Here is a 23,466-nt window from a genome sequence, read left to right as displayed (position 1 = left end):
TGAAAAACCCACACACAGAACATGTTGAAAGCTTTCTTATCATGAAAACAGGAAACACAACCCATCAATAATACTGATTATAGTAGCACAGTAACGCTATGAGACATCCCAGTAACAAGGTCACTCCTGCCCTACAGAGCGAGAAAGAAATGTGCATGAATAATTAAGCCAGGTTCATATCATGGGAGAAATACAGTATTGTGTGTATGTGTGCTGAATATGTATTTTGCACTAATGAATGCAACCTTCCCATTGAGTGGCTTTCATTGTTGCAAGGCAGGGAGGATGGTTCCAGTGCAGGAACCAAAGCCCACCCTGTGTCCATCTCTTTCACCATGACCTGTACACACGGGAAAAACATGCTTATTTTATGTCTTGCAGGTATGCATGCCACACAACGACACAGTTGACATTCATTCCATCAATATCACATGGAACCGTAAAGCAGTAGTTTGGTATACACCAGTACTACGGTATTCATAGTACGTACTTAAACATGTATTCAGGAGTAGGCAAAGACATTTGCATGTTTATCAACATGCACAAAATAGGCTGCACGGCGGATGAGTGGTTAGCGCGCAGACCTCACACCTCGAAAAAAACGAGTTTGATTCCCCCCTCGGCCATCTCTGTGTAGAGTTTGCATGTTCTCCCTGTGCATGCGTGGGTTTTCTCCGGGTACTCCGGTTTCCTCCCACATTCCAAAAACATGCTAGGTTAATTAGCGACTCCAAATTGTCCATAGGTATGAATGTGAGTGTGAATGGTTTGTCTATATGTGCCCTGTGATTGGCTGGCCACCAGTCCAGGGTGGACCCTGCCTCTCGCCCGAAGACAGCTGGGATAGGCTCCAGCACCCCCGTCAGAATAAGTGGTAAAAAAAATGAATGAATTAATGCGCAAAATATACAGTATTTTCCAGACTATAAGTTGCTCCGGAGTATAAATATCAGTCAAGAAATGTGTAATGAAAAGGAAGAAAAACATATAATGTAATCATAATGTAATCGCGGTTAATTGTTTCCGCGCCCCATCATGATAAGCGAATTTCCGTGAAGTAGGATTCTTTGATTATAAATGGAATATTTTCAGAGTTAGTGTACAGAAAACCATGGCTCCCATTCTCGTAAAGGCTATCGTTAACCCTGGCTAATTAACTGTAGCTTTGTGACGTGATTATTATTACATTACTATAATCTAGTTACCATTTGGTTGGCGTAACAGCTCACCTGTAATGGTAACTTCATCTCCATCCTGGAGGAAGGTTCTGGTTTCTCCGCCGCCAAGATCAATACTCTTGGATCCCCTCCATGACAGTTCTAGCATGGAGCCAAAACTGTCTGCATCCTGTGGGGCGACAGTGTACTTACATTACATATATATGTAAATATATATATATATATATATTTAATGTATGTATATACATATATTATGCATTACATATACATATAAACACCACACACAATGGTGTGAAAAAGTGTTTTCATGGTGCCATTTACAAAGCAAGTCTTCCAGGTCTTGAAGCAGCAAAAAAAAATCCCCCGTCCATCACACTACCACCACCATATTTTACTGTTGGTATTATGTGTCTGTTTCTAAAATGCGGCATTACTTTTACATCAGATGTAAAAAAAAACATTCAATATTTGTCTCTTCAGACCACAAAGTATTTTCCCAAAGGTCTTGAGGATCATTCAGATGTTTTCCGGGAAAATTGAGACGAGTCTTAATGTTATTTTTGTTCTGCAGTGGTTTTCGTCCTGGAACTCTGCCATGCCCAAGGTCTTTCTTATGGTGGAGTCATGAATCTGCAGTCCTTTGGATGTTGTTGTGGGGTCTTTTCTGATATGCTGGAGCCTATCCCAGCTGACTTTGGGCAAGAGGCGGGGTACATCCTAGACGCCAACCAATCGCAGAGTTATAGACAAACAATCATTCATACATACAGTATCAATAACGGGGACAACATGCAAACTCCACACAGAGATGCCAAAGCAGAGATTCAAACCCAGATCTTCCCGATCTCATGACTGTGGCCAACATGCTAACTCAAATATAAGCCATTCATGTGACTTACTGCGTAATGTACATATGGGTACTGTGTGCCATGAGGTACTTACAGGTCCACTGATGGTTCCAGAAGCCAGAAGGTCGCCAGGTCTGACGTTACAGCCGTTGACCGTGTGATGGGCGAGCTGCTGCTTCATGGTCCAATACATGTACTATGGACACAACATCACCAAACAACTTTTTACTTTCTAATTACATCTGTTTATCATACACAAGGTTCTCACCTTGAAGTTTGACTTGCAGATGGTTGAAGATTCTTTCATCTGCTTTCCTGGAGGAAAACAATAGTAACCATTCTACCAACTTTTTACTCCCATATTTATGGTAATGGTTTATCGGCAAAAATATAACCTCCACAGAGGTAATACTGTAATGGTAGGGGAAACTATACTGGTTTATGTCTTCAAAAAGGGTAATGGTTTAATTTCATTTGAACATGCATGAGATTACAATTGAATGCATCACATAATCAGTCCACAGTTCCACATGTCCAAAAGGAGTAGGAAGAAGCAAAGCTTATTAAATCCTACCCCTCCATCTGGTACTTTTACAATCAGTAACTCTTACATTTGTTCACTTCCTGCTTTCCATAATACAGTTTAAGGTTTTGTTTTTTTTCATTTTTTTTATTTTATTTTATTTTTTTGAATTTTGAATTTTTTTATTTTTTGTCCCGTACCAAAGTACGAGGTGATATGACCATACAATGACATTATGTGTACCATAGTAACTGTCCATATAGTCCATATAGTCATACAACTGTCAACTGTCAATAAACATACATGTTTATTGATTTGTCACTAATTAATCTAAAATCTCTTTACTTATTTTAAGTTAATATATTTATTATGTATTATTAATTGATTTCTTATTTAATGGTTATTTTATTTATTATGATTTATGTTATTATTTTTTTAGTTATGTGTATAAAGTAAAGAGGGATACATATATAAAGTTTTGTGTTGTTATTGGTTGTTGGTGTCACTTTTTTCTCATTGTGCCTTTTGCTGTGTTTTTAACATTTTTTTAAATGTTGTTTACATTTTTTTTTTTTTTTTGCAGTGATGCATTGACACATTTTAAGCCACGATGGCCCCTGAGCCGCACCTTTTTGCTAGCATTGTGGTGCGAGCTGGTTTACCTGCAATCGACGGGTTGGTGACCCCTGGTGTACACAGTATAGTGACTGAAGTATTCTATTTGAGACTCTGTAGAGATACTCCTAGTGTGCATGAGGCAGTTGATGTGTGTGTTAAGTACCTGCCAAAATACACAATAACAGCATTGTTGGGGTTCATACCTTTTAGAGATACAAAAAGATTGATGTTGAACGTGAACGGATCCTGATGTTGAAGGTAGGGGAGGGGCTCTGGATCCTGCAACAAGTGGGGACCCACACAAAGAGGTTTTTCTCTTTGCTTGTGTTAGCGTGCACATCTTTTAGCAGAACTCCATTTCAAACGTGTTGCATAACAACAGCGGTCCTAACCTGAATGGGATTGGGCTCCACAAAAGGCAACAAGGCCTCCATGGGGACCACCCAAGGTGAGATCGTTGTACCGAAGTTCTTTCCCAAGAATGGACCAAGAGGGACGTATTCCCAGGCTTGGATGTCCCGAGCTGAATAAGATCAGGCACACATGTAACAAATTAGTCGCGTTATAGACTAAAAACATTGAACAAAACATTGATTCAGACTATTTGTACCATATTTACACAGAAAGCTCTTTTTCCACATGAGGCTTTTACAATAGTTTGGAATTCATTTGATTATTTCTGAGGCCACGTTCAGAGAAATAGGGATATTATTATGATATTATTATTATTATTAAACAGTATGTCAAGGTAAATACTCTTAAACCCAACCCTAACTGTAACCCAATAGCTTTTTTTGTAATTTATTTATTATTTTCTGTCATGCCCCCCAGGGGACAGAAGTGTTTTCATTGCTATATTTTATTTTTATTGCTGTATTAATATACGCTAGATATACATACACTTTTTCAAAATGTAAGTTACAAGTTGACATGATCTGACTCTTTCTGTAAAATATACACAGTACCCATTCCAAACGTCCTGTGTTCGAGCCCTGCATTGTGAAGCAGGCAGAGTACATGATGTGTAAATCGCTTTATTTCTCCATATTTAGCTTTACTGCGCTTCAACCAGTGGCGTCATTAGGCTTATTTTAAGGGGGCTTCAGTCCCCCTAAAATGTTCTTAAGCCCCCTCAATAATTTGATATTTTTTATAGATGTTTTTTTTTACAAAAAAAATCTCAAATTTCATATAAGCAGGCTCATAAGCAAGCCAATAAGCAGGCTAATAATAAAACTAAAATAATAATTGAAAAAATTAACATGATTATAGTAATAATATTAGGCTAATTAATAATATAATAATTATTATTATATAATTGATCTCTGTCCACTGGACAGAATGTTTGCAGAGCTTGAGCAGCGGTTTTGCAGTGTCGATTGTGTGTACTTGTGTAAATTTAATGGTGGCCTAAAACTATTGAGAATCTCTACTAAATCTGCCCAAAAGTGGGAAAGTTATATCCCGGTTCTTGTTCGGTATTTTTTGGGGGGTATTTTTTTGAATGTCTACAACATTCATTCATATCCTGTGCATCTCCAGGGGGCTAACCCCCCCCCCCCCGTCCTGATAACCGAGTGACGCCCCTGGCTTCAACTAAAGGCTCTAAAATGGAACAATCTGTCTGCTGAGCACGTAATGTTATATATTTATAAATAGGGAATAATATTTATAAATGGCGTGAATGTACTCACCACTCCAGTCATTCATGAGTACCATGCCAAAGATGTGTTCATGGGCTTTCTCAATGGGGATTGGCTCCCCAGGCAAATTCCCCTTTCCAACAAAGAAAGCCTAAACAGAGAAACACACGTTAAGATATTACACAAGGATGTTGATATGAAGCTTCTTTTAGATATATACTCTTTATATATAAACAGTTTAAATACGCAAGTGATAATGTGGAGAAATTACCATCTCCAATTCAATGTCCAACTGCTTTGATGGGCCGAACACAGGAGGCTTTGCTAGGACAAAGGAAAGACAAACATAAAAGATACATTTCATACATATCTTTCACATTGATACAAATTTAGCCATAACATCAAAACAACGGTGCCACACATAAACAACACAAACAATGGTTGTTTTACATGAAAATATATATTTTTTACAAATACAACATCATGAACTATTTACAATTTTCACATCATTTGAACACACCTTAAAATTCCCTTCAATGCGTACCCTCCTTCACACAACAAGGCAAAATGTGGCCGCCTTGTGGCCGTTTTTTCAACTTAAAACTGCACCACCATGGTCTCTTCTATTGTGAAGTTGCATCATCGCCTCTTTTGCCTCAAAAAAACATAAAAGGCTGTGCTAAAACAATGTATAATTACGTCCAGGTCACCGGAACAACAGGATTTTATTGCAGGTTTGAATGATCTCACAACGGGCACAATAATAATAAAATTGCTGTGGCTGTAACCCATGTCAAGCTAAAAGTCAACTCTGAATTTCCTGTCCGCCCCACATCTGGAAGACATTTATTGCAAACACACACATGCATATGTTTTATTTAAGACTTGAATGTCATATTTTCGTTTATTATGCCTACTACGTATATTGGTTGATAGGGGTCTATAAGTGACTATATACTATGACTCTGATAATGTTAAAATGTATTTATTAGGTTGTAAACAGGTTTTCGATTTAGAAATAAGGAATCACAGTTGGGTCTGGAACCATTCATTCATTCATTCATTTTCTACTGCTTTTCCTCATTAGGGTCGTGAGGGGTGCTGGAGCCTATCCCAGCTGTCTTCAGACGAGAGGCGGGGTACACCCTGGACTGGTGGCCAGCCAATCACAGGGCACATATAGACAAACAACCATTCACACTCACATTCATACCTTTGGAGTCGCCAATTAACCTAGCATGTTTTTGGAATGTGGGAGGAAACCGGAGTACCCGGAGAAAACCCACGCATGCACAGGGAGAACATGCAAACTCCACACAGAGATGGCCGAGGGTGGAATTGAACTAGTTGTGAGTCTGCACGCTAACCACTGGACCGCCGTGCAGCCAGGTCTGGAACCAATGAATCAAAATAAACATTATATAGTAAATCTTCATTATTATTGTATTTAATGCGAGCTATGAACTTACTCGGATCAGGCCTCATCTGCCCTGACGGGCGACGGATGGGGGTGCCCGACACAACCACTGATGATGCTCTGCCATGATACCCCACAGGAAGCCTCAACCTGCACAACACAGCATTATAATTATACCTGCTAAATATCTTCAAGGCGAATACATTCACGCTAAAAACATTCATGCAAAATACTTCCATGCTGTTGTGTTTGAATATGCTCTCCGTATGAATGTACGGAGATAATGTAGAATGCACTTCATAAATAAAATGAACCTTGTATATTATGGTACAGTAATTAAAAAAACCCTGGTTGTCTGTTCCATACAGTTCTTAGTTCCTACTACAGCATATGGTACTGTACTGTATACAGTATATTTAGTTTACCAGTTTGGCATCAGGGCATTTTCCTTTCCCCGGAACATGATCCCAACATTAGTTGCATGATCCCTGGAGGAGTAGAAGTCAGTGTAATCACCTGTAAGATAGTTCATATAAGATATATGGGATATAGTTTTAAGGCCAGAAGGTGGTTTAATGAGAAGAAACACTGCCCCCTACTGCTGGATGGGTTATATTGTTAGTATGTTTCCAAAAAAATCATTTCCATGAATGTTTGGCAGCTTACAAGGCATCCATTTGACACAATCATTAAGGATTAAATTCAGGTTAAAAAACACTACATTCAGTAATGATTTAAAGAATAATTTAAATTGATTGCTTTTTAAAATTTGTCATAAAAACTTTTAAGTACTACTTCATATAAAGAATGTCATTTTACTGTAATTGTATCATATATTCACATTTCCTGAGCAGCATTTTGGGAGCTAAAACAAGGCTTTTAGCTTTTAGCCTTGTTTTAGCTCTGAATGAATGTATGGATATTGTATCTTAATGCATCATTTGCTCTGTTTTTACTCAACTCTATTTTAATTTTTTACTCTCCTGTAAAGCGTCTTTGAGTACTTTGAAAAGCACTATACAAATACAATGTATTGTTATTATTATTATTAACTATGTGTGGAGACGTACCAATATCAGCTGGAAGATACATCGTGGCTGCACTTTGAGGGACGAAAGCTCTGCAGACAAAAAGACAAACATCACTCATGTAACACAAGACAACAATACACTGTGTTGGAATCGAACTTACAAAGCTGAATACTTGCAGATATTAAAACAGAGGAGGTTATTTCAACTATTTAAACTGACCACCCTCAATCATTGCCATTTTGGCTACTTAGCCGAATTCATTAATAATACATGAAATAATTAATTATATTAAAAAATATTCCAATGAAATATTTAAGAATTCAAACAAATCATATAAATATTTTGCAAATAATTAATTACATTTAAAAATAAATAAATTATTATTTAATTTTATTATTTATATTAAATAAAACAAACATTTATATATTATAAGCATTTTGCCTATGTGTCCAGACTTCTGAAGTAAACTGGTAAATGCTTGGCCACTAGCTAATCACTAGCTAATCAAGGTGGTCATTTTATTCTGCTAAACAGTCCAAATTTTAGAAAAGAAAATCCTTCAAAATACCAAAAAGCTGACGTCGAGGCTGACATACTTTTTGTCCCAGTGAGACAAACGTTATATTGGTAAATAAAAGGTAGCAATCTGACCCCCTGGTCCGAACAGCCTTGCGTTGGGAAGGGCATCCAACGTAAAAGCAGTTAGACAGGTAAAAAGCCTCACCTGCTGCGTAGATCACAGTCATCTCTTAGAGTGCTCTCATTGGCTGACAGCAACACCTGCAAGGTACTCCTGGTCTCTTTCCACGCTTCGTATCCCAGTGCCATGAAAGCATTAAGTGTCGGCTGGTACGAGAAAGACAGCATTAGAAATTCACTGCAATGCAATAAGAAATACGTTATACAGTATTCCTAAGTACTGTATGTATACCAGTGGCCGCTGGATGACACATGCTACAGAACATTCATTCTTATTCAATATATGTTGTTATTTGTTGTTTAGCTATGTTGATCATAATTTTGGTACATTTATATAATAATAATCTGTTTGTGTTTTTTCATTATCAACATTTTCAATTATTATATTTAAAATGTTTATAGGCTATAATTCAATTATATTATTAAATAACTATTTATATATATATCTGCATTACTCTGTATTGTCATTGTGAAATGTGTTATTTTTCAATTACATTGTGGATAAAATCCATTTTAAATTATTACATTTTATCATTATTATTACATAATATAATTTGATATTTATACATGATGTATTTTAATCATTAAATTATTAAATGTATTTTATAACATGCCCATGATATATTTAGTAAATATATTTCAAGTAATATTTTAGCATTTAAATTACATTATTAAAAAAATTATAATATAAATAAATATATTTTATATATAAAATATATGTTATGTATATATTTTCTCATTACATTATTAACTTAAATGTATATAATAATAATAATAATAATAATAATAATAATAATAATAATAATAATAATAATAATAATAATAATAATAATAATAATTATTATTATTATTATTATTATTATTATTATTATTATTATTATTATTATTGAATAAGGAATGATACCTGTTGAAAAACATGCTGGTGTTTGGACATCACCGGTCCTCGAAAAAGTGAGAGTATGACACTCAGGTCCAGTATCTGGTCTCCAATAGCAACTCCAATGCGACGCTTGGCCTGACAAAATAAATTCAGAAAATATATGGGTACATTCAATAATTATTTTTTTTAAATTATGAAAATAAACCATTTAATATGTTTAAATACATGTAACATAAATGAAAATTGTCATGATTTAAATGACATAAAGAAAAAGTGTTATCATTATATACTATGCATTGTTGCTGTGTCCAGACTTGAGGGACACCTTGTATGTCAACAGCAAGAGTTCAATAAAGTTATTGATATTGAAGAGTGACAGCACTTACCTGGTCGGGTGTTGAGAACACGCCATAGGGAAGGTTGTGGATGGAGAAATCACACGTTGCATCTACGTTTAGGAAAGACATCTTTGGTCTTCAGAAGTTACTTTCCGAGCTCCAGCTATGTCGGTGAGTGGAAAAAAGAGAGCTTCCAGATGTGAGCTAGCAGCCTTTGGACGGACCCGCCTGTTCCTGTCGGCCAATCCCAGGCTGCCTGGAGGATCCGCCTTAACTGGATCGCTAACGTGAACCAGCTTGGTGCATGACTCAGCACACTTTCTTCTGCTCAAGCTCAGAAGATGATCTATGTTGTGTTCAACAGAGATCTCGGGTAAGTATTCCTCAAGTGTTAAAGCGAGGTGCTGGCTAACTTTCAGCTCTTTATTGATACAATCAATTTAAAAGGTGCCAGTCTCGCTAGCTTGTTGAACAATATGGCTGCTCTTGTATCCAAGGCGCCATCTTTTGACAAAACCATGTAACAATAATCATTTTCACTTGAGCTTTCAAACATTCATTCATTCATTTTATATGAATATAGAATATATAGCCATATATATATATATATATATATATATAGTACTGTAGAACAATAAACAGTCACAATCACTGTTTCCCCATAAAATCGCACAGATGTTCACTAGAGTCAATCAATCAAACTTTATTTGTAGAGCACTTTTCATACATAGAATGTAGCACAAAGTGCTTTACATGTTAAAAAGAAAGACAACAACGAGACACATATACACAAGTAAGCAAGAAAGTATTGTTAAAGGGGGCCTATTGTGCATTTTTTTCGGTAATGAGTTGTGGACTCCTATAGAGCAGCTACACATGATAACCAGCTCAAGTTTTATAGTTCTTCCAGAATCTGCACCTATTCAACTGTATTTCTTTGGATTTTGTGGTTCCTGCAAAAGTTGTCCGTTTTAATTTATTGCAGGAGGTCATTACTCAGTATAACAGTGTGATTCACTGTGAATAATAAACTCTTCACATCGCAATTTTGCACTCAAAACCTAGCTTCGTCCAATGTTGCCTAATTACCGTAATTGGTATTGAAAATCCTGTTAAATACAGCATGTATCAGTATGTAAAGAGGCATGATATAACATCATACACTAGGTGGCGGCATACACCTTTAAGATATGGTTGTAGTCCGCCAATCACCGAAGTAGAAGAAGAAGCAGATGCGGAAGTAGAAGAACGGCAGACGTGAGGTCTACAGTGTGCGTCGTGACGTCGGTTGGAAGTTAATATTTACCGACATGAACCGATAAAGACGAAGACAAGCCAAGCAAACAAAAAAGCAGACTTTTGGAAGAAGAAGACACAATGGCCACCATGCGAGCTGCCAAACAAGCGCTAAGAAAGGAAATAAAGCGACGGGTTGCGCCACTCAGTGAGCAGGAGAAACTGAGACAATCTTCAGTTGTGTCCCAAAAAGTAAGACCTGTCAATCCATATCGGCATGATATCATGGCACTAAGGCACTGTAAGAGTAAGTAGGGTGTGCCATTCATTTTGGGTCATTATTTATTTATATTCTATTCGTATTTAATGAATCTAACGTGTAAATGTGTATTAAAATGTATTTTTTGTATTTATATTAGTGTATTTTATATTTTTATTACCCTTATTGTTACTTTAAATTTTATTTGTAGTGTTTTTATATTTTTATTACCCTTATTGATACTTAAAATTGTTATTTGTAGTGTGTTTTATATTTTTATTACCCTTATTGATACTTAAAATTTTATTTGTAGTGTATTTTATATTTTTATTACCCTTATTGATACTTAAAATTGTTATTTGTAGTGTATTTTATATTTTTATTACCCTTATTGGTACTTTAAATTTTATTTGTATTGGTACTGTTTATGTATTTGTGTGTAGAATTCGTCGATATGTATGTAGAAACTTTGCATTTGTCTAAAAGTTCTTTTTCCCCAGCTCTTCAGACACCCAAAATATATGGCGTGTCAACGTATCGCGGTGTTCCTCAGCATGGACGATGAGGTGCGCACACAGCAAATCATCAGCGACGTGTTAGGAACGGGTAAAAGGTGCTTCATCCCCAGATATGAGCATGGCAGCAACCACATGGACATGTTGAAGCTCAACAGCCTGCAGGACATGGCCACGCTACCTGTCACATCCTGGAACATCCAACAGCCTGACCACAACGACCACAGCAGAGAAGAAGCTTTGGCTGCAGGTACACAGGCGTCTATACCTGCACATCTAAAGTGGACTTGCAGAACTGGCATATTCATTGAAGATGGTGACTGTAAAAATGAAGCTGTTCTTCTAAAGCTTTGACACACAGTGAAGACATTTTCGTTTTCCAGGAGGTCTGGACCTCATCTTGATGCCAGGCCTCGGTTTTGACCTGTCTGGGAAGCGTCTGGGCCGAGGAAAGGGTTTCTACGACACTTACCTGGAGCGCTGCAGCAGACACCCCAAAGGCAAGCCCTACACCATCGCCTTGGCCTTTAAAGAGCAGCTGTGTCAGGACATCCCCGTTGATGACAATGACGTGCTCATTGACGAGATCCTGTACGAAGACGAGCAGTAATTGCTCTTGGATGCTTATGGAAAGGATTGCTGCAGGGATTGATGGCTGGCAAATGGCAGGTGATGTTTAAATTCTACCTTGATTTTGTATGACATTTCAGTGGCTATCAAACACATCATGGGCAACCAAACGTTTAAAAAAACTCAGTTTTTTAAGGATATACAGTGTTTCCCACTTTGTGTGGATTTCTAATGCTTGCTGACTATGCAGAGCTACAATGCCATCTACTGGATGGAGTTGTAACAACAATCCATTCAGTCACATCATTGTAATGTGAATAAATAACATCAATCAAATGAAAGAAAATCCTTCTGTGGTGATCCAGAATTAACAGTTAACTCTGAATTAACAGTTAACTCTGATATGGTGTGGGGCTGTTAGCGCTCGTAAAGGGATCACAGTTTCACAGAGTATCCATTGCATTTTTGGCAATGATTGGCTGGAATCTAATCCATGATGTACCTTACCTCTCACTCAAAGTCAGCAGGGTTAGACTCCAGCTCCCCACAGACCCCAATGAGGAAAAACACTTTTGAAAATGAATTGTAATACACTCAATTCAATCCCAGACATTTTTTTCAAATACTGACCATTTTTGATGATTTTGAGTGATTAGAAGACATACAGAATATTGTTTTGCAGGGCTATATAAATATGGTACCTACAAAAAGACACATTCAACTCTCATATCTCATCAGAAAATGAGGTTTGTTTCAATTTTTTCTTGTTCTTGAGTGAAAAAATACATTTCAGGCATAACTTTCACTTTGACACAAATGTAGTCAGTCATTCATTCATTCATTTTCTACCGCTTATCCTCACGAGGGTTGCGGGGTGTGCTGGAGCCTATCCCAGCTGTCTTCAGGCGAGAGGCGGGGTACACCCTGGACTGGTGGCCAGCCAATCACAGGGCACATATAGACAAACAACCATTCACACTCACATTCATACCTATGGACAATCTGGAGTTGATTAACCAATTAACCTAGCATTCCTGGAAGAAGCCGGAATCCCCGGAGAAAACCCCACATTCACGGGGAGAACATGCAAACTCCACACAGAGATGGCCGAGGGTGGGATTGAACTCAGGTCTCCAGGCTGGTAGGTCTGCGCGCTAACCACTCGACCGCTGTGAAGCCCCCAAATGTAGTCATATTTATCCAAAAAACATCCAAACCACAACATCATTTAATTAATAATTAATATAATTAATGATATGAACTATTATCACATTTGGAACTGGACTGTCCATGTGTTAGTGTGCTCGTGTGCATAAGTTAACATTTCCCTTCAATGTGTAACCTCCTGCACACTACATCCTCCCCATGCTTTTTCACTTCCTGCTTGCTGTGGAGGCTTTATTACATGGGAAAGATGCACTTCTGCCACATTTTGGCCGTTTTTATTACTTAAAACTGCACTAACATGATCTCTTCTATTGCGTAGTTGTGTCATCACCTCTTTTTGCTGCACGTGCAAACAAAAAGTACGTCTAGCGGGACATGATGGGTCTTCAGGCAGGCAGTATATGTTTTCCTGGTGCTTTTTCATCTGGCTGAGCGTCAGGAAAGAACTCCATGACTTGGTGTTCATCCCATGCCTAAACAGCCCATTTAATGAAGGCGTTGACTTGAAAAGCTGCTTTCATGTTTTTAGCGCATGTAGTGGATGTGGTAACTGTCCTTGTGCATCCAGCAGGTGGCAGCAGAGACAGGAAGTTTATGTTTGCTGACATTTTTGCTCCCTTCAGCATGTTGACACCCTCCTGGGTTGCTGCCATGGTAACAATAAGCATGATTGTTTCCAGATGTTTCTCGCATCAAAAGCGGACTGTTGGAAGTTTTTCAGGTAGACGTGTGTACGTGACGTGATAGGATGTGTTTGCCACTTGACGCGGATCCAAGGGAGGACACTCCCAGGGCTTTTACCATTCTGCAGTAATCTGAGATGGGAACATCTGGAAAAGATGAATCAAGCAGCAGCTCAATGAGCTCAGCTGCTTCAGGAGTTGAAACAACAACTTCTGGTGCAGTCGGTCCTCACCAGGGGCGTCAAGACATTTTCAAGGCATTACAGCATTAGCAAAGACGCTCTCCGTCTTGTCGAGAGGATTTTCTTTTCTTTCTTTCAAATGAAAACGTTATCGTGAACAGTCATGGTATATTCTTTCACGTGGTTGCCTTCCTCCATGGGTGGTGACACGTGGTACGGGTAAGACGCACCTGAGACTCCTTGTAAGGAAAAGGTCTTAGTCATCGTTAAATGTTGCTACCTTTTACTCAATATTTATTATAATAGGCTCCAGCACACCTGCGACCCTCATATCTTGACTTCACCACTGTATATATTTCTGGATGGTGGTGTTGCATTTTATTGTGTGTATATAGTGTTGTGGCCCAGAGTTACGGATGTTACACATTATATCTTCAAAAAGCAGATCCCGAGCCTCAATATTAGTTCAGGACATCCCTATATCACGCTGGGCACATGCACCATATATAATAAATAATATAATATAATGGACAAAGGGCTGCACGGCGGTCGAGTGGTTAGCATGCAGACCAGTGTTCAATCCGACCCTCGGCCATCTCCCCGTGCATGTGTGGGTTTTTTTCCAGGTACTCCAGTTTCCTCCCACATTCCAAAAACATGCTAGGTTAATTGGCGACTCCAAATTGTCCATAGGTATGAATGTGAGTGTGAATAGTTGTTTGTCTGTATGTGCCCTGTGATTGGCTGGCCACCAGTCTAGGGTGTACCCCGCCTCTCGCCCGAAAACAGCTGGGATAGGCTCCAGCACCCCCCGCAACCCTCGTGAGGAAAAGCGGTAGAAAATGAATGAATAATGGACAAATTATTCATATGCATGCATGTGACATAAATGATATATGTAAACACTGCACACTAATAATGACACGCAGTAACCTCTATGCATTAAATATTTCTGTTTTATTACCATACATTCATCTTTTCTAAAAGAAAACTTAAAAATTAGGATGTGACATTTTTGTAAGACAATATATCTAATGTGCTCTTATTACTTTCACAAATCCCCCCGTCCCCAAATATGAAGGAAATACAAAGTAGCCTATTTTGGGGGATAATTGTCAATAAAAGAACATTGAGTGGCTTATAGACAAAACATTGTGCAATTGATAAAACATTAAAAAGTGGAACTTTTATACCAGTTGAACATTGAACGCACACGTATGCGTTCAAAAACAACAACAGTGTGTGAATGTTACAAGAATTCGGAGGCACGGTACACGGGTTCAGGGTCAGCATCTGGATTGAAAACCATCCATACCTTTTTTTTTTTTTACAAAGAGCTGGAGCCGATCCCAGCTATGCAGACTACACCCTGCGCAGCTCACCAGTCCATCACATGACACACTGAGACAAACAAAAACATTCACAAGTCAGACAAGTCGACCACTAGATGTTCTATCAACGTCGTTTCATGAGTGAGTGAACAGAGGGCGCCAAAAAAAATTTTTTTTAAAAGAAATTATGGCACTAAATCTGTGGCGGTCCAACATGGGGATAAATGAATGAACTTATAAAATCAGCAGGGAATCAAATACTTCTTTTCCCCCAGTCAACAAGAAGTTCTCCAGGTATGTAAAAAGCCTGCTTAAACAATCACATCACATAAAGCTGCTTTGAACGAGTTTCCCTGAACGTTACAAAAATGTCTTCCTAAAAGTTCACTTCAGAATCAAGAAGCGATATCGAGGTTTTGGTGCTGCCTCCTGTGGGCTTGTCTTGTTCTTCAGGTACTCTGTCCTTGTCTGGTCGTGCTTTGGGCCGTCACATGGCTTCATAGAGCAGAATCCCGTTAAAGATGGTCAGCGGTTCCACAGAGTGGGCCAGCTTGCCCATCACCAGGTCGATGCAGACCGTGTCCCCAGCCAGTAGCGGTAGGATGATGTTGAAGACCGCCAGTGAGCCCGGAGGGGTTTTAGTCTCGGCCATGGGGTTGTTCTCCAGGCCCTCGGGCTGGTAGCCCCCAGAGTCCACACGGGCCATGCCGTAGTTGGATTTGGACAAAACCGCCTCGATCTTCTCGTTCTTATGGCCAGTCAGGATGGCACTGAAGAAGTAGTGTCCATCAATGGGGGCTGTGAAAATACCTGAGAGGAGGAGTTTTGCTGTTAGTTCATGCAAAAATATATAACTTTATATTTGTATGAGTTTATGTTTGACCTGTTCTCGGGTCATAGAAGTCTCCTTCGTTGACAAAGATCTTGTCAAAGACGATGGTTCCTGCCCGCTCCATCGGGACAGTCAGAGCAGCAGAGAATGACAGTTTGGGAAAGTGAGCATCGGCACCCGGCGTTCCTGACAAAACACACATTTTTACTAATTACTATGAAATTATGACTCAATTGATGAACCTAAACCTGATCTCACACTGCGGTGTAGTGGTTTCCCTACCCTGATACAAGAACTTGGTTTTTCAATGCCCCAGTTTTCAGATGATTCAGGCTCTGTTTGGATAAAATACTGCACGCAACAAAGTAGTCTGTTTAGACCATCCCGCCCAGTTTTCATTTGGTCTGGTTTTTGACTGACATTGTTGCCCAAATTTTGCTCTGGTTTTCATACATTGTCTCGGTTAGTGTAAAATATTGCGTGTGACAGACGAGTCAGTTTCAAACACCCTGGTTTTCAGATGATTCAGTTTTCAACCCAAATTTTGTCTATTTTATGTATCGTCTTTGTTTTTATAAAATCCTGCACGCAACAAAGTAAGTGTGGTTTCATGATCCTGCCCAGTTTTCGTATGACTTGGATTTGGACTACAATTGTTGCCCAAATTTTGCTCTGGTTTTCATACATTGTCTCGGTTAGTGTAAAATATTGCATGTGACAGACGAGTTGTCAGATGATTCAGTTTTCAACCCAAATTTTGGCTATTTTATGCACAGTCCTTGTTTTTATAAAATCCTGCACGCAACAAAGTAGTATGGTTTGATGATCCTGCCCAGTTTTCGTATGACTTGGATTTGGACTGCAATTGTTAGCAAAATTTTGCTCTGGTTTTCTTACACTTTCTCGGTTATTGTAAAACATTGCATGGTTTTGGATGACTCGATTTTCGACACCAAATTTCTGTAATTTTCGATAATTTCAGTAATTTTGTATACTATCTCAGTTTGTCAGTTATCATAAAATAATCCTTAGTGAACATTCATTAGCACTTTGCTGTGCTAAAAATTACTTTTTGATACTGGGCTCCTGCTACTGTATTTTCCATGCTCTCACGTCAGTCATATAAACAGAATCAGAATCATATATATATAAGAATCCTATAGAACATATATTGATCCGTAAATTCACTTTTAAATGTTTGGTTTTCTCGATCAACTGTTCTGACTTTTGACTCATTTTGAGTGATGTCACCATGTTTGCCGTCACCATAATAACTGAAGTAATTACACTCGCAAACTTCGGTGCAAACACGATTATCGGTTATTATATTTCCCATTCACTTTGATTGGTCATCACTGGGTCCGGATCGGGACTGAGGTCTGCCATTTGGTGATGGCTGTCGCATACTCTCTTGGTTATCATGAAATACTGCGTATAACAAACTCCTCATTTGTGAAACCCATGTTTAAATTCAAAATCATTCAATTTTCAATAATATTTTGCTCAGGTTTTCATAGACTGTCTTATTCTAGTATTCTGTGTAGTCTGTTACCTCAGGGTTGGACATAGCCAATGTGATGCTGCTGTCACCACATCAGCGTTTGCTCATGCCTGACTTCCATTATCATTTAAGACAGGGGTGGGCAAACTACGGCCCGGGGGCCACATGCGGCCCACCAAGCGTTTGAATCCGGCCCGCCAGTTGCTTTCTAAGTAACTTCAACTTTTAACATACAAACTGGCAACATGACTTGCAAGTTGGATGTCTGATTTAGTAAAAAATAAACAACAAAACTGTAAAATTAAATGACATAGTTTGATGTGGTGTGATGTTTAAAGTGCTCCTAAAAAAGGGACATGAGAACATACAACTGATATAGGATAACACTTTTACAGATAAAATTAGACAAATAATTCAAGGAAAATGATGAGCATAAAATAGTGTGTGTGTGTTAAATATATGTTCTGGCCCCCCACACAATTTTGTTAACTCAATGCGGCCCTCGAGTCCAAATATTTGCCCACCCCTGATTTAAGAGGTTGGGCGATATGGACTTTAGCATATATCCTGATATTTTGGGGATGTACCGCTGTAAATTCAGCAAGTCTTGTATAAAAAGCCACAAACCTTAAGCCACGTCATTAAATACACCAGTCTCAAATAAATAAATATAATATGGTATAAATATGGTAACAAACTGGCTAACCTTTCCGCGCACATTGCTACTAAATCTTCAACAAACTCTAATGCCCGTGCTTGTGATTAAGGAAGATGTAGCCACCCATGCAATTCCAACTGTATATGGAAGATATTTTTATGACTTTTGATTACACAGTTAGACGACAAACAGCGCTTATTATTATTTTGAAGGCTTGTCCTCTGTGTGTTGGGTACAAAAATAAACATAAATAAACATCTTTGCTTAGAACCTGCACGGCATCCTCGGGCATTGTAAAACGCTCCTTACATTAAAGCCATTTCTTATCATCTTATCACTGGATTAATCTAGATATAAAAAATATCGCCCAACCCTAGTTCAAACTCTTTCTCAATGTTCTCATTTAGAAATTGACCAAATGAAAGGAACACCATGAGGAGAATAGCCAAGTGAAGCATCCATACTGAGAGATCCAACCAAGTTGTCACGTAAAGCCACTGATATTGCACACACCTGTCTCTCCTTTGGGACCTGAAAAACAACAATGTTCGCTATGTTAGCATTGCTTGTTGAATTAGCAGAATACCGTATTTTCTGGACTATAAGTCGCTCCAGAGTATAAGTCGCACAAGGCCAAAAATGCATAATTCGGTAGAAAAAAACATACATAGTAAGTCACACTGGAGTATAAGTCGCATTTTTTCGTGTAATTTATTTTACAAACTACTTGACCAAAACAGACATTACATACTCTTGGAAGGCAAGTTCTAACAATAATAAAAGAATAGAGAACAGGCTGAATAGGTGTAAGATATGCTAACACAATGGTTATTCAGCTACACAAAAAATAAACATGAAAACAAAAGGTGTCCAGTGTTTATGTAACATAAACATTTTTTTCATTTATAAGTTGCTCTGGAGTATAAGTGGCAGGAACAGCCAACCTATGAAAAAAAGTGCGACTTATAGTCCGGAAAATACGGTAGTTGTCAATGGAACATGACATCATCCTTTTGACATTTCGGATGCCTTAATTGGATAACTTGGACTACTCTATAAAGTCCAAAACTATTTGGACTAGAAAACTTTATGATTGTAATATAAGAAAGTATCAAGTGAAAAAAGAACTCCTCTACCTGGTAGACCACGTGCACCACTTTCTCCTGGTCTTCCGGGAAATCCAGGTTGCCCTTGGGGACCCGGCAGTCCATTGAAACCCTTCTCTCCTGGGGGTCCCACAGGTCCTGGAGGTCCTTGCCGCCCTGTACAGTATATACTTTGTATATTTACACAAGTATTCACAATTTTCTTATGTTGAAGCCTTATTCCAAAAATGAAAGACATTGTTTTTCTCCTCAAAATTCGACACACAATACTCTTATAATGAGAAAACGCAGCATAAAAAAATATTTAGACGACTACTTGGTTCAAGTCTGGTGCTTGTGTGTCTCACTGAACAGTACAGTAACATCAGTGACAGCAGACGACCATAGTGTGATTGTGTTATATTTGTATCTTACTTTATTTAGATGTGGTACAGAAACAAAACATGAAGCTTCCGTTTGAAACGACAGGAGTTGGAGCATGAATAAATTTTATTGAACATCTGCTCTGAAATGCAACGTTTACTACATACTTTATAGCGCACTGTGCACGTGTGTGGCTGATGGCTCATTCCTTTTTAAAAGCGCAATAAATGTGGAATGAGCTGAAGTCAACAGTGAAAGCGTCGTAAACACCCGCTGACTTCACGGAGAACAGAACATCTATGAAGTCCATGAAACTTCTACAGCCACACACGCTGGTCACGCTCGAGGAAAGCCACAGACTTGAATCTCTTTATTAAAGCAGGGACATCCGTCCAAAGAGGGCCACATACTGAAAAATGATATTGTGATATTTTGTACAGCATGAAGATATGCTAAGATGTACAGTAGGTGAAAATGTGTATTATTAGTATCAACTTTTTTTTTGCTGTTTTAGTTTTTTTAAATTTCCAAATATTTATTTTTTTATGAATTTATTCCTGTATATTAGGACAAAAAAGTAACATATTTTTTATTTAATATTTCAGCTTTATGCTACTGAAATGACGTTATTTTTCCTCATAATATTCCGATATAATTCGACTTTTTCTGCTTAGATTCCAACATTTTTCTCTCAATATTTTCACAAAGACAGCTTATTTACAGCAATTCTTTCCATTTCTGCTGTTTTTAAGTTATTTTTGTAACTATTAAAATATTTTTTAAACAAATCTATTTATTAGCTAACTTTCTTATAATTGGGATTTTTTTTCTCATGACATTACAACTTTTTCCCAAAAATGTAAATTATTTTGTTTGTTAAAATAACTATATATTTTGTTTAAAATTTTTTTTTTAATAATTCAACTTCATGCTGAATGGTATTTTTCCTCACAATTTTACCTTGTTCTCTTATATTATGACTTTTTGTTGTTAGGTTACAACATTTTTCTCTTAATATTTTCATTTTATTCCAGTAAAAACTTTCCATTTCTGCTGTTTTTTAAAAGCTATTTTAAAACTATTTACTATTTATTCACTAACGTTCTTCTCATAGTTAGGATTTTATTCACATAATATTTTGACTTCATTATTGTGACATTACAACTTTTTCCAAAAATGTAAATAAAAAAAATGTTTTGTTTGTTTAAAAAAAATAACTATAATTATTTAGAAAAATAACCCTTTTTTTTTTTTAACTATTTCAACTTTATGCTAGTTAAATTATGTTATTTTTCCTCACAATTTTACCTAGTTGTTAAAATGATGACGTGGGCTACACTGGACAAGTTTGGCTGCAAGAGTGACTAAAATAAGTTTTTCTCTGCGTCTCCTGGGATGATCTTGGTTGCAAAGTAAGCATGGTCATCCTCTCTATTATTTATTTTTGTCTTTTTAGCTGAATGTCCCGAGGCATAAGTATCAACACCTTGAGATAATATTCCCACGTTGGGATGATGCCAGCACTTTCCCTCAGGAATGTGCTGAGTAACGTATACCTGAGCAGTCCAGTCCAGACACAGGAAGGAAACGTGAGCGTTTCATGTGTATGTACGGAGTGAGACCTTCAACACATGGCGAGCGTGATATTCTATCTCAACAAACAAACCAAAGTAGCTTCATCCTTTGGTGGAATCCCGTACATTCCCTTCCTTCTCCTGGCCCCCGCTCACAGGTTTACTTGTCCCATCACTTCTATGTGTTTCGGCTATTTGTCTGACTTTTGAGGATTACAGTGAACACCCACAGAGTTGCATTCACTGACGTGCAAATGTGCACATTTTGGGTCAAAATGTATTCAAATACATTCATTAATTTATTAAAGTATATTTTTGTACATTTATATTTTTAGTGAATTTTTTTTTTATCTGATTTATTTACATATATTTTTGTAAAGTGTACATTTATTTATTTGAAAATATTAAAATAAAAAATGTCAATTATATGTATTAATTATGTATATATTTCTATTGATAGAAGGGACTTTTTATATTACATATTTACAACATTTTTTACATTTATATATATGCTTATGTGTTATATATATTTAAAATACAGTTTAGAAATATATATATATATATACATATATATAACTATTTTTAAAATATCTATATTTATTTATCATATATTAATTATGTATATATTTCTATTATTTCTATTGATAGAAGGGACTTTTTTATATTACATATTTACAACATTTTTTACATTTACATATATGGTTATATGTGTTATATGTGTTATATATTTTTAAATATAGTTTATATATATATATATATACATATATATACATACATCTATATAAAATATATACATTTACATATAAATATTTATATAATATATATATATTTCTATATACTATATTAAAAAAATATATAACACATTTAAAATTTAAAATTAGACTTAAAAATATCTATATTTATTTATCATATCATTACTTAGTTCATTTATATTTATGACAAAGCCACGTGTTTTAATAAGTGTGCGTGTAGCTTCAGGAGGGCATCTGACGTGAAAACTAAACCAAATCAAACATGCCTTCCCTCGCTGTGGCGACCCGAATGGGAATAGTCCAAAAAAAGTATGATATTTCAAAACAGAGTAATGAAAAGGCCCCCAAAAGGCCTCCAGTTGGCGATAGCGTCCAGTAAATAACACTGCGCTTGGTTTGCGATTCTGCACAACGCGGCGACGGGAAACACTGGCGCTAATGTTGTTTTCAAGCAGCTGAATGATTCACAGCTGGAACAGCTGGCCTTTAAATTCCCATATATTTCACAACGCCACATCTTACCACTGTCTAACCAAGGGGCGGCACGGTGGTCCAGTGGTTGGCACAATTGCTTCACGGCACCATGTTCTCAGGGCATGCAGTGTTTGCATCGTCTCTGTGCCCAACTGTACTGTTGGGCACAGTCTATCGTCCTAAAAAGTGTTTATGGCGTCGCGCGTCTACGCTGTAAACAAATACAGTGTAGTCCAGCATTTGGCTAGCAGGAGTCATGGCTAGCGATAGTGCGACGGAGAAGAGAGTTTGAAAAGCCTCTTCATTTAGTTCGAGAACACTTGGCCTTCTCTGTGAAATACGGTACGTAAACAAAGACAAGCAGAGAAACTGCAACTGTTAATACGACACTTCAACCAAAATCAAACTTTACTTTGCCAAAGTCGTCATTCACACTCTTCGAGCTAGTACTCTTCCACTTGTCTGTATCCTTGCACTTTACGAAAAAGAAACACCGCAAACTAGATTTCATTCATATTTTAAAAATAATTATTTTGATGTGAAAATTTTTACAAGATTAAAATCAGAATATTATATATTTAAAAAAAATTAATAATTATTTTTTTATTTTTTTTTATAATTTTATCTGCCTGAAATCGGCATAATATCTGATTTTTTCCCAGATCATGAAAACCGATAAAAAACATCCTGTATGCAACACATACATTATGTTTTCATTCCACCACAGGAGATACAGTCATGTTACACATATCGGCTGATCGGTACCGTAAATTGAGAGTTGAATATTATCGGCATATGGGTTTTTGGCCAAAAAAAAGCCAATATCAGACATCCTTAGTAATTGTAATAATGTTGGAATTTTAACCCCCCAAAAGTTGAATGAACAAAGTCAGAATATGACAAAAAAAATACAAGAAAAAAGCTGAGAAAAACCATTTAATATTTAATATATAATATTTAATAATATATAATATTTCATTTGAATTATTCTTCAAAATTTATTATTTACTGCAATTTTCATAAGAAAACAGAATTAGGGATGTTCCAATCATTTGGCTTACATCCGATCAGATCCAGTAGCAATGCTT

At 37.1% G+C, this 23,466-nt stretch overlaps 3 protein-coding genes across 4 annotated transcripts in view; 1 reads left to right on the top strand and 2 right to left on the bottom strand.

Annotated features, from left to right (window-relative positions):
- Positions 1–20: 20 nt before the first annotated feature.
- Positions 21–9,393, bottom strand: fah (fumarylacetoacetate hydrolase (fumarylacetoacetase)). Its single transcript, XM_058078313.1, has 14 exons — positions 9,224–9,393; positions 8,862–8,972; positions 7,983–8,104; positions 7,298–7,347; positions 6,653–6,743; positions 6,280–6,377; positions 5,082–5,134; positions 4,862–4,961; positions 3,560–3,690; positions 3,371–3,446; positions 2,295–2,341; positions 2,121–2,222; positions 1,230–1,347; positions 21–340 (listed from the first exon to the last, which is right to left on the bottom strand). The coding sequence occupies exons 1-14, from the start codon at positions 9,302–9,304 to the stop codon at positions 264–266; spliced, it is 1,257 nt and encodes a 418-aa protein (XP_057934296.1). The 5' UTR covers positions 9,305–9,393; the 3' UTR covers positions 21–263.
- mthfs (5,10-methenyltetrahydrofolate synthetase (5-formyltetrahydrofolate cyclo-ligase)) lies at positions 9,231–12,590 on the top strand. Of its 2 annotated transcripts, none has more exons than XM_058078315.1 (3): positions 9,231–9,548; positions 11,171–11,435; positions 11,569–12,590. In XM_058078315.1, exons 1-3 carry the CDS (start codon positions 9,480–9,482, stop codon positions 11,793–11,795), a joined length of 561 nt encoding a protein of 186 aa, XP_057934298.1. In that variant the 5' UTR covers positions 9,231–9,479; the 3' UTR covers positions 11,796–12,590. The 2 variants fall into 2 exon arrangements, with proteins under 2 accessions (XP_057934298.1, XP_057934297.1); XM_058078314.1 differs by lacking the exon at positions 9,231–9,548 and adding an exon at positions 9,583–10,663 and having other exon boundaries at positions 11,569–12,587.
- A 1,581-nt stretch (positions 12,591–14,171) lies between these two features.
- Positions 14,172–23,466, bottom strand: part of LOC131132562 (EMILIN-1-A-like) — a 35,235-nt gene continuing 25,940 nt past the window's right edge. Inside the window, exons 11-14 of the mRNA XM_058078305.1 lie at positions 19,246–19,371; positions 18,623–18,640; positions 16,002–16,136; positions 14,172–15,928 (exon numbers count right to left, since the gene is read on the bottom strand). Of these exons, the coding sequence (XP_057934288.1) occupies positions 15,606–15,928; positions 16,002–16,136; positions 18,623–18,640; positions 19,246–19,371 (602 nt within the window). The 3' untranslated portion in view covers positions 14,172–15,605. The remainder of the gene's footprint in view (positions 15,929–16,001; positions 16,137–18,622; positions 18,641–19,245; positions 19,372–23,466) is intronic.

This window comes from Doryrhamphus excisus, chromosome 7 (genome assembly GCF_030265055.1).
Source record: "Doryrhamphus excisus isolate RoL2022-K1 chromosome 7, RoL_Dexc_1.0, whole genome shotgun sequence".
Classification (NCBI taxonomy): domain Eukaryota; kingdom Metazoa; phylum Chordata; class Actinopteri; order Syngnathiformes; family Syngnathidae; genus Doryrhamphus; species Doryrhamphus excisus.
Note: the sequence above shows the minus strand (reverse complement) of the source record. Positions and strands in the feature narration are given on the sequence as shown.

Coding starts and splice junctions, on each gene's coding strand:
- fah (XM_058078313.1), bottom strand. CDS start 9,304: ATGTCTTTCCTAAACGTAGATGCAACGTGTGATTTCTCCATCCACAAC. Junction 3,691..4,861: donor ACTCATGAATGACTGGAGTG/GTGAGTACATTC, acceptor GATCTTATTCAG/CTCGGGACATCCAAGCCTGG. Junction 1,348..2,120: donor CTGGAACCATCAGTGGACCT/GTAAGTACCTCA, acceptor GTCGCCCCACAG/GATGCAGACAGTTTTGGCTC.
- mthfs (XM_058078314.1), top strand. CDS start 10,553: ATGGCCACCATGCGAGCTGCCAAACAAGCGCTAAGAAAGGAAATAAAG. Junction 10,664..11,170: donor CTTCAGTTGTGTCCCAAAAA/GTAAGACCTGTC, acceptor CTTTTTCCCCAG/CTCTTCAGACACCCAAAATA. Junction 11,436..11,568: donor AGAAGAAGCTTTGGCTGCAG/GTACACAGGCGT, acceptor TTCGTTTTCCAG/GAGGTCTGGACCTCATCTTG.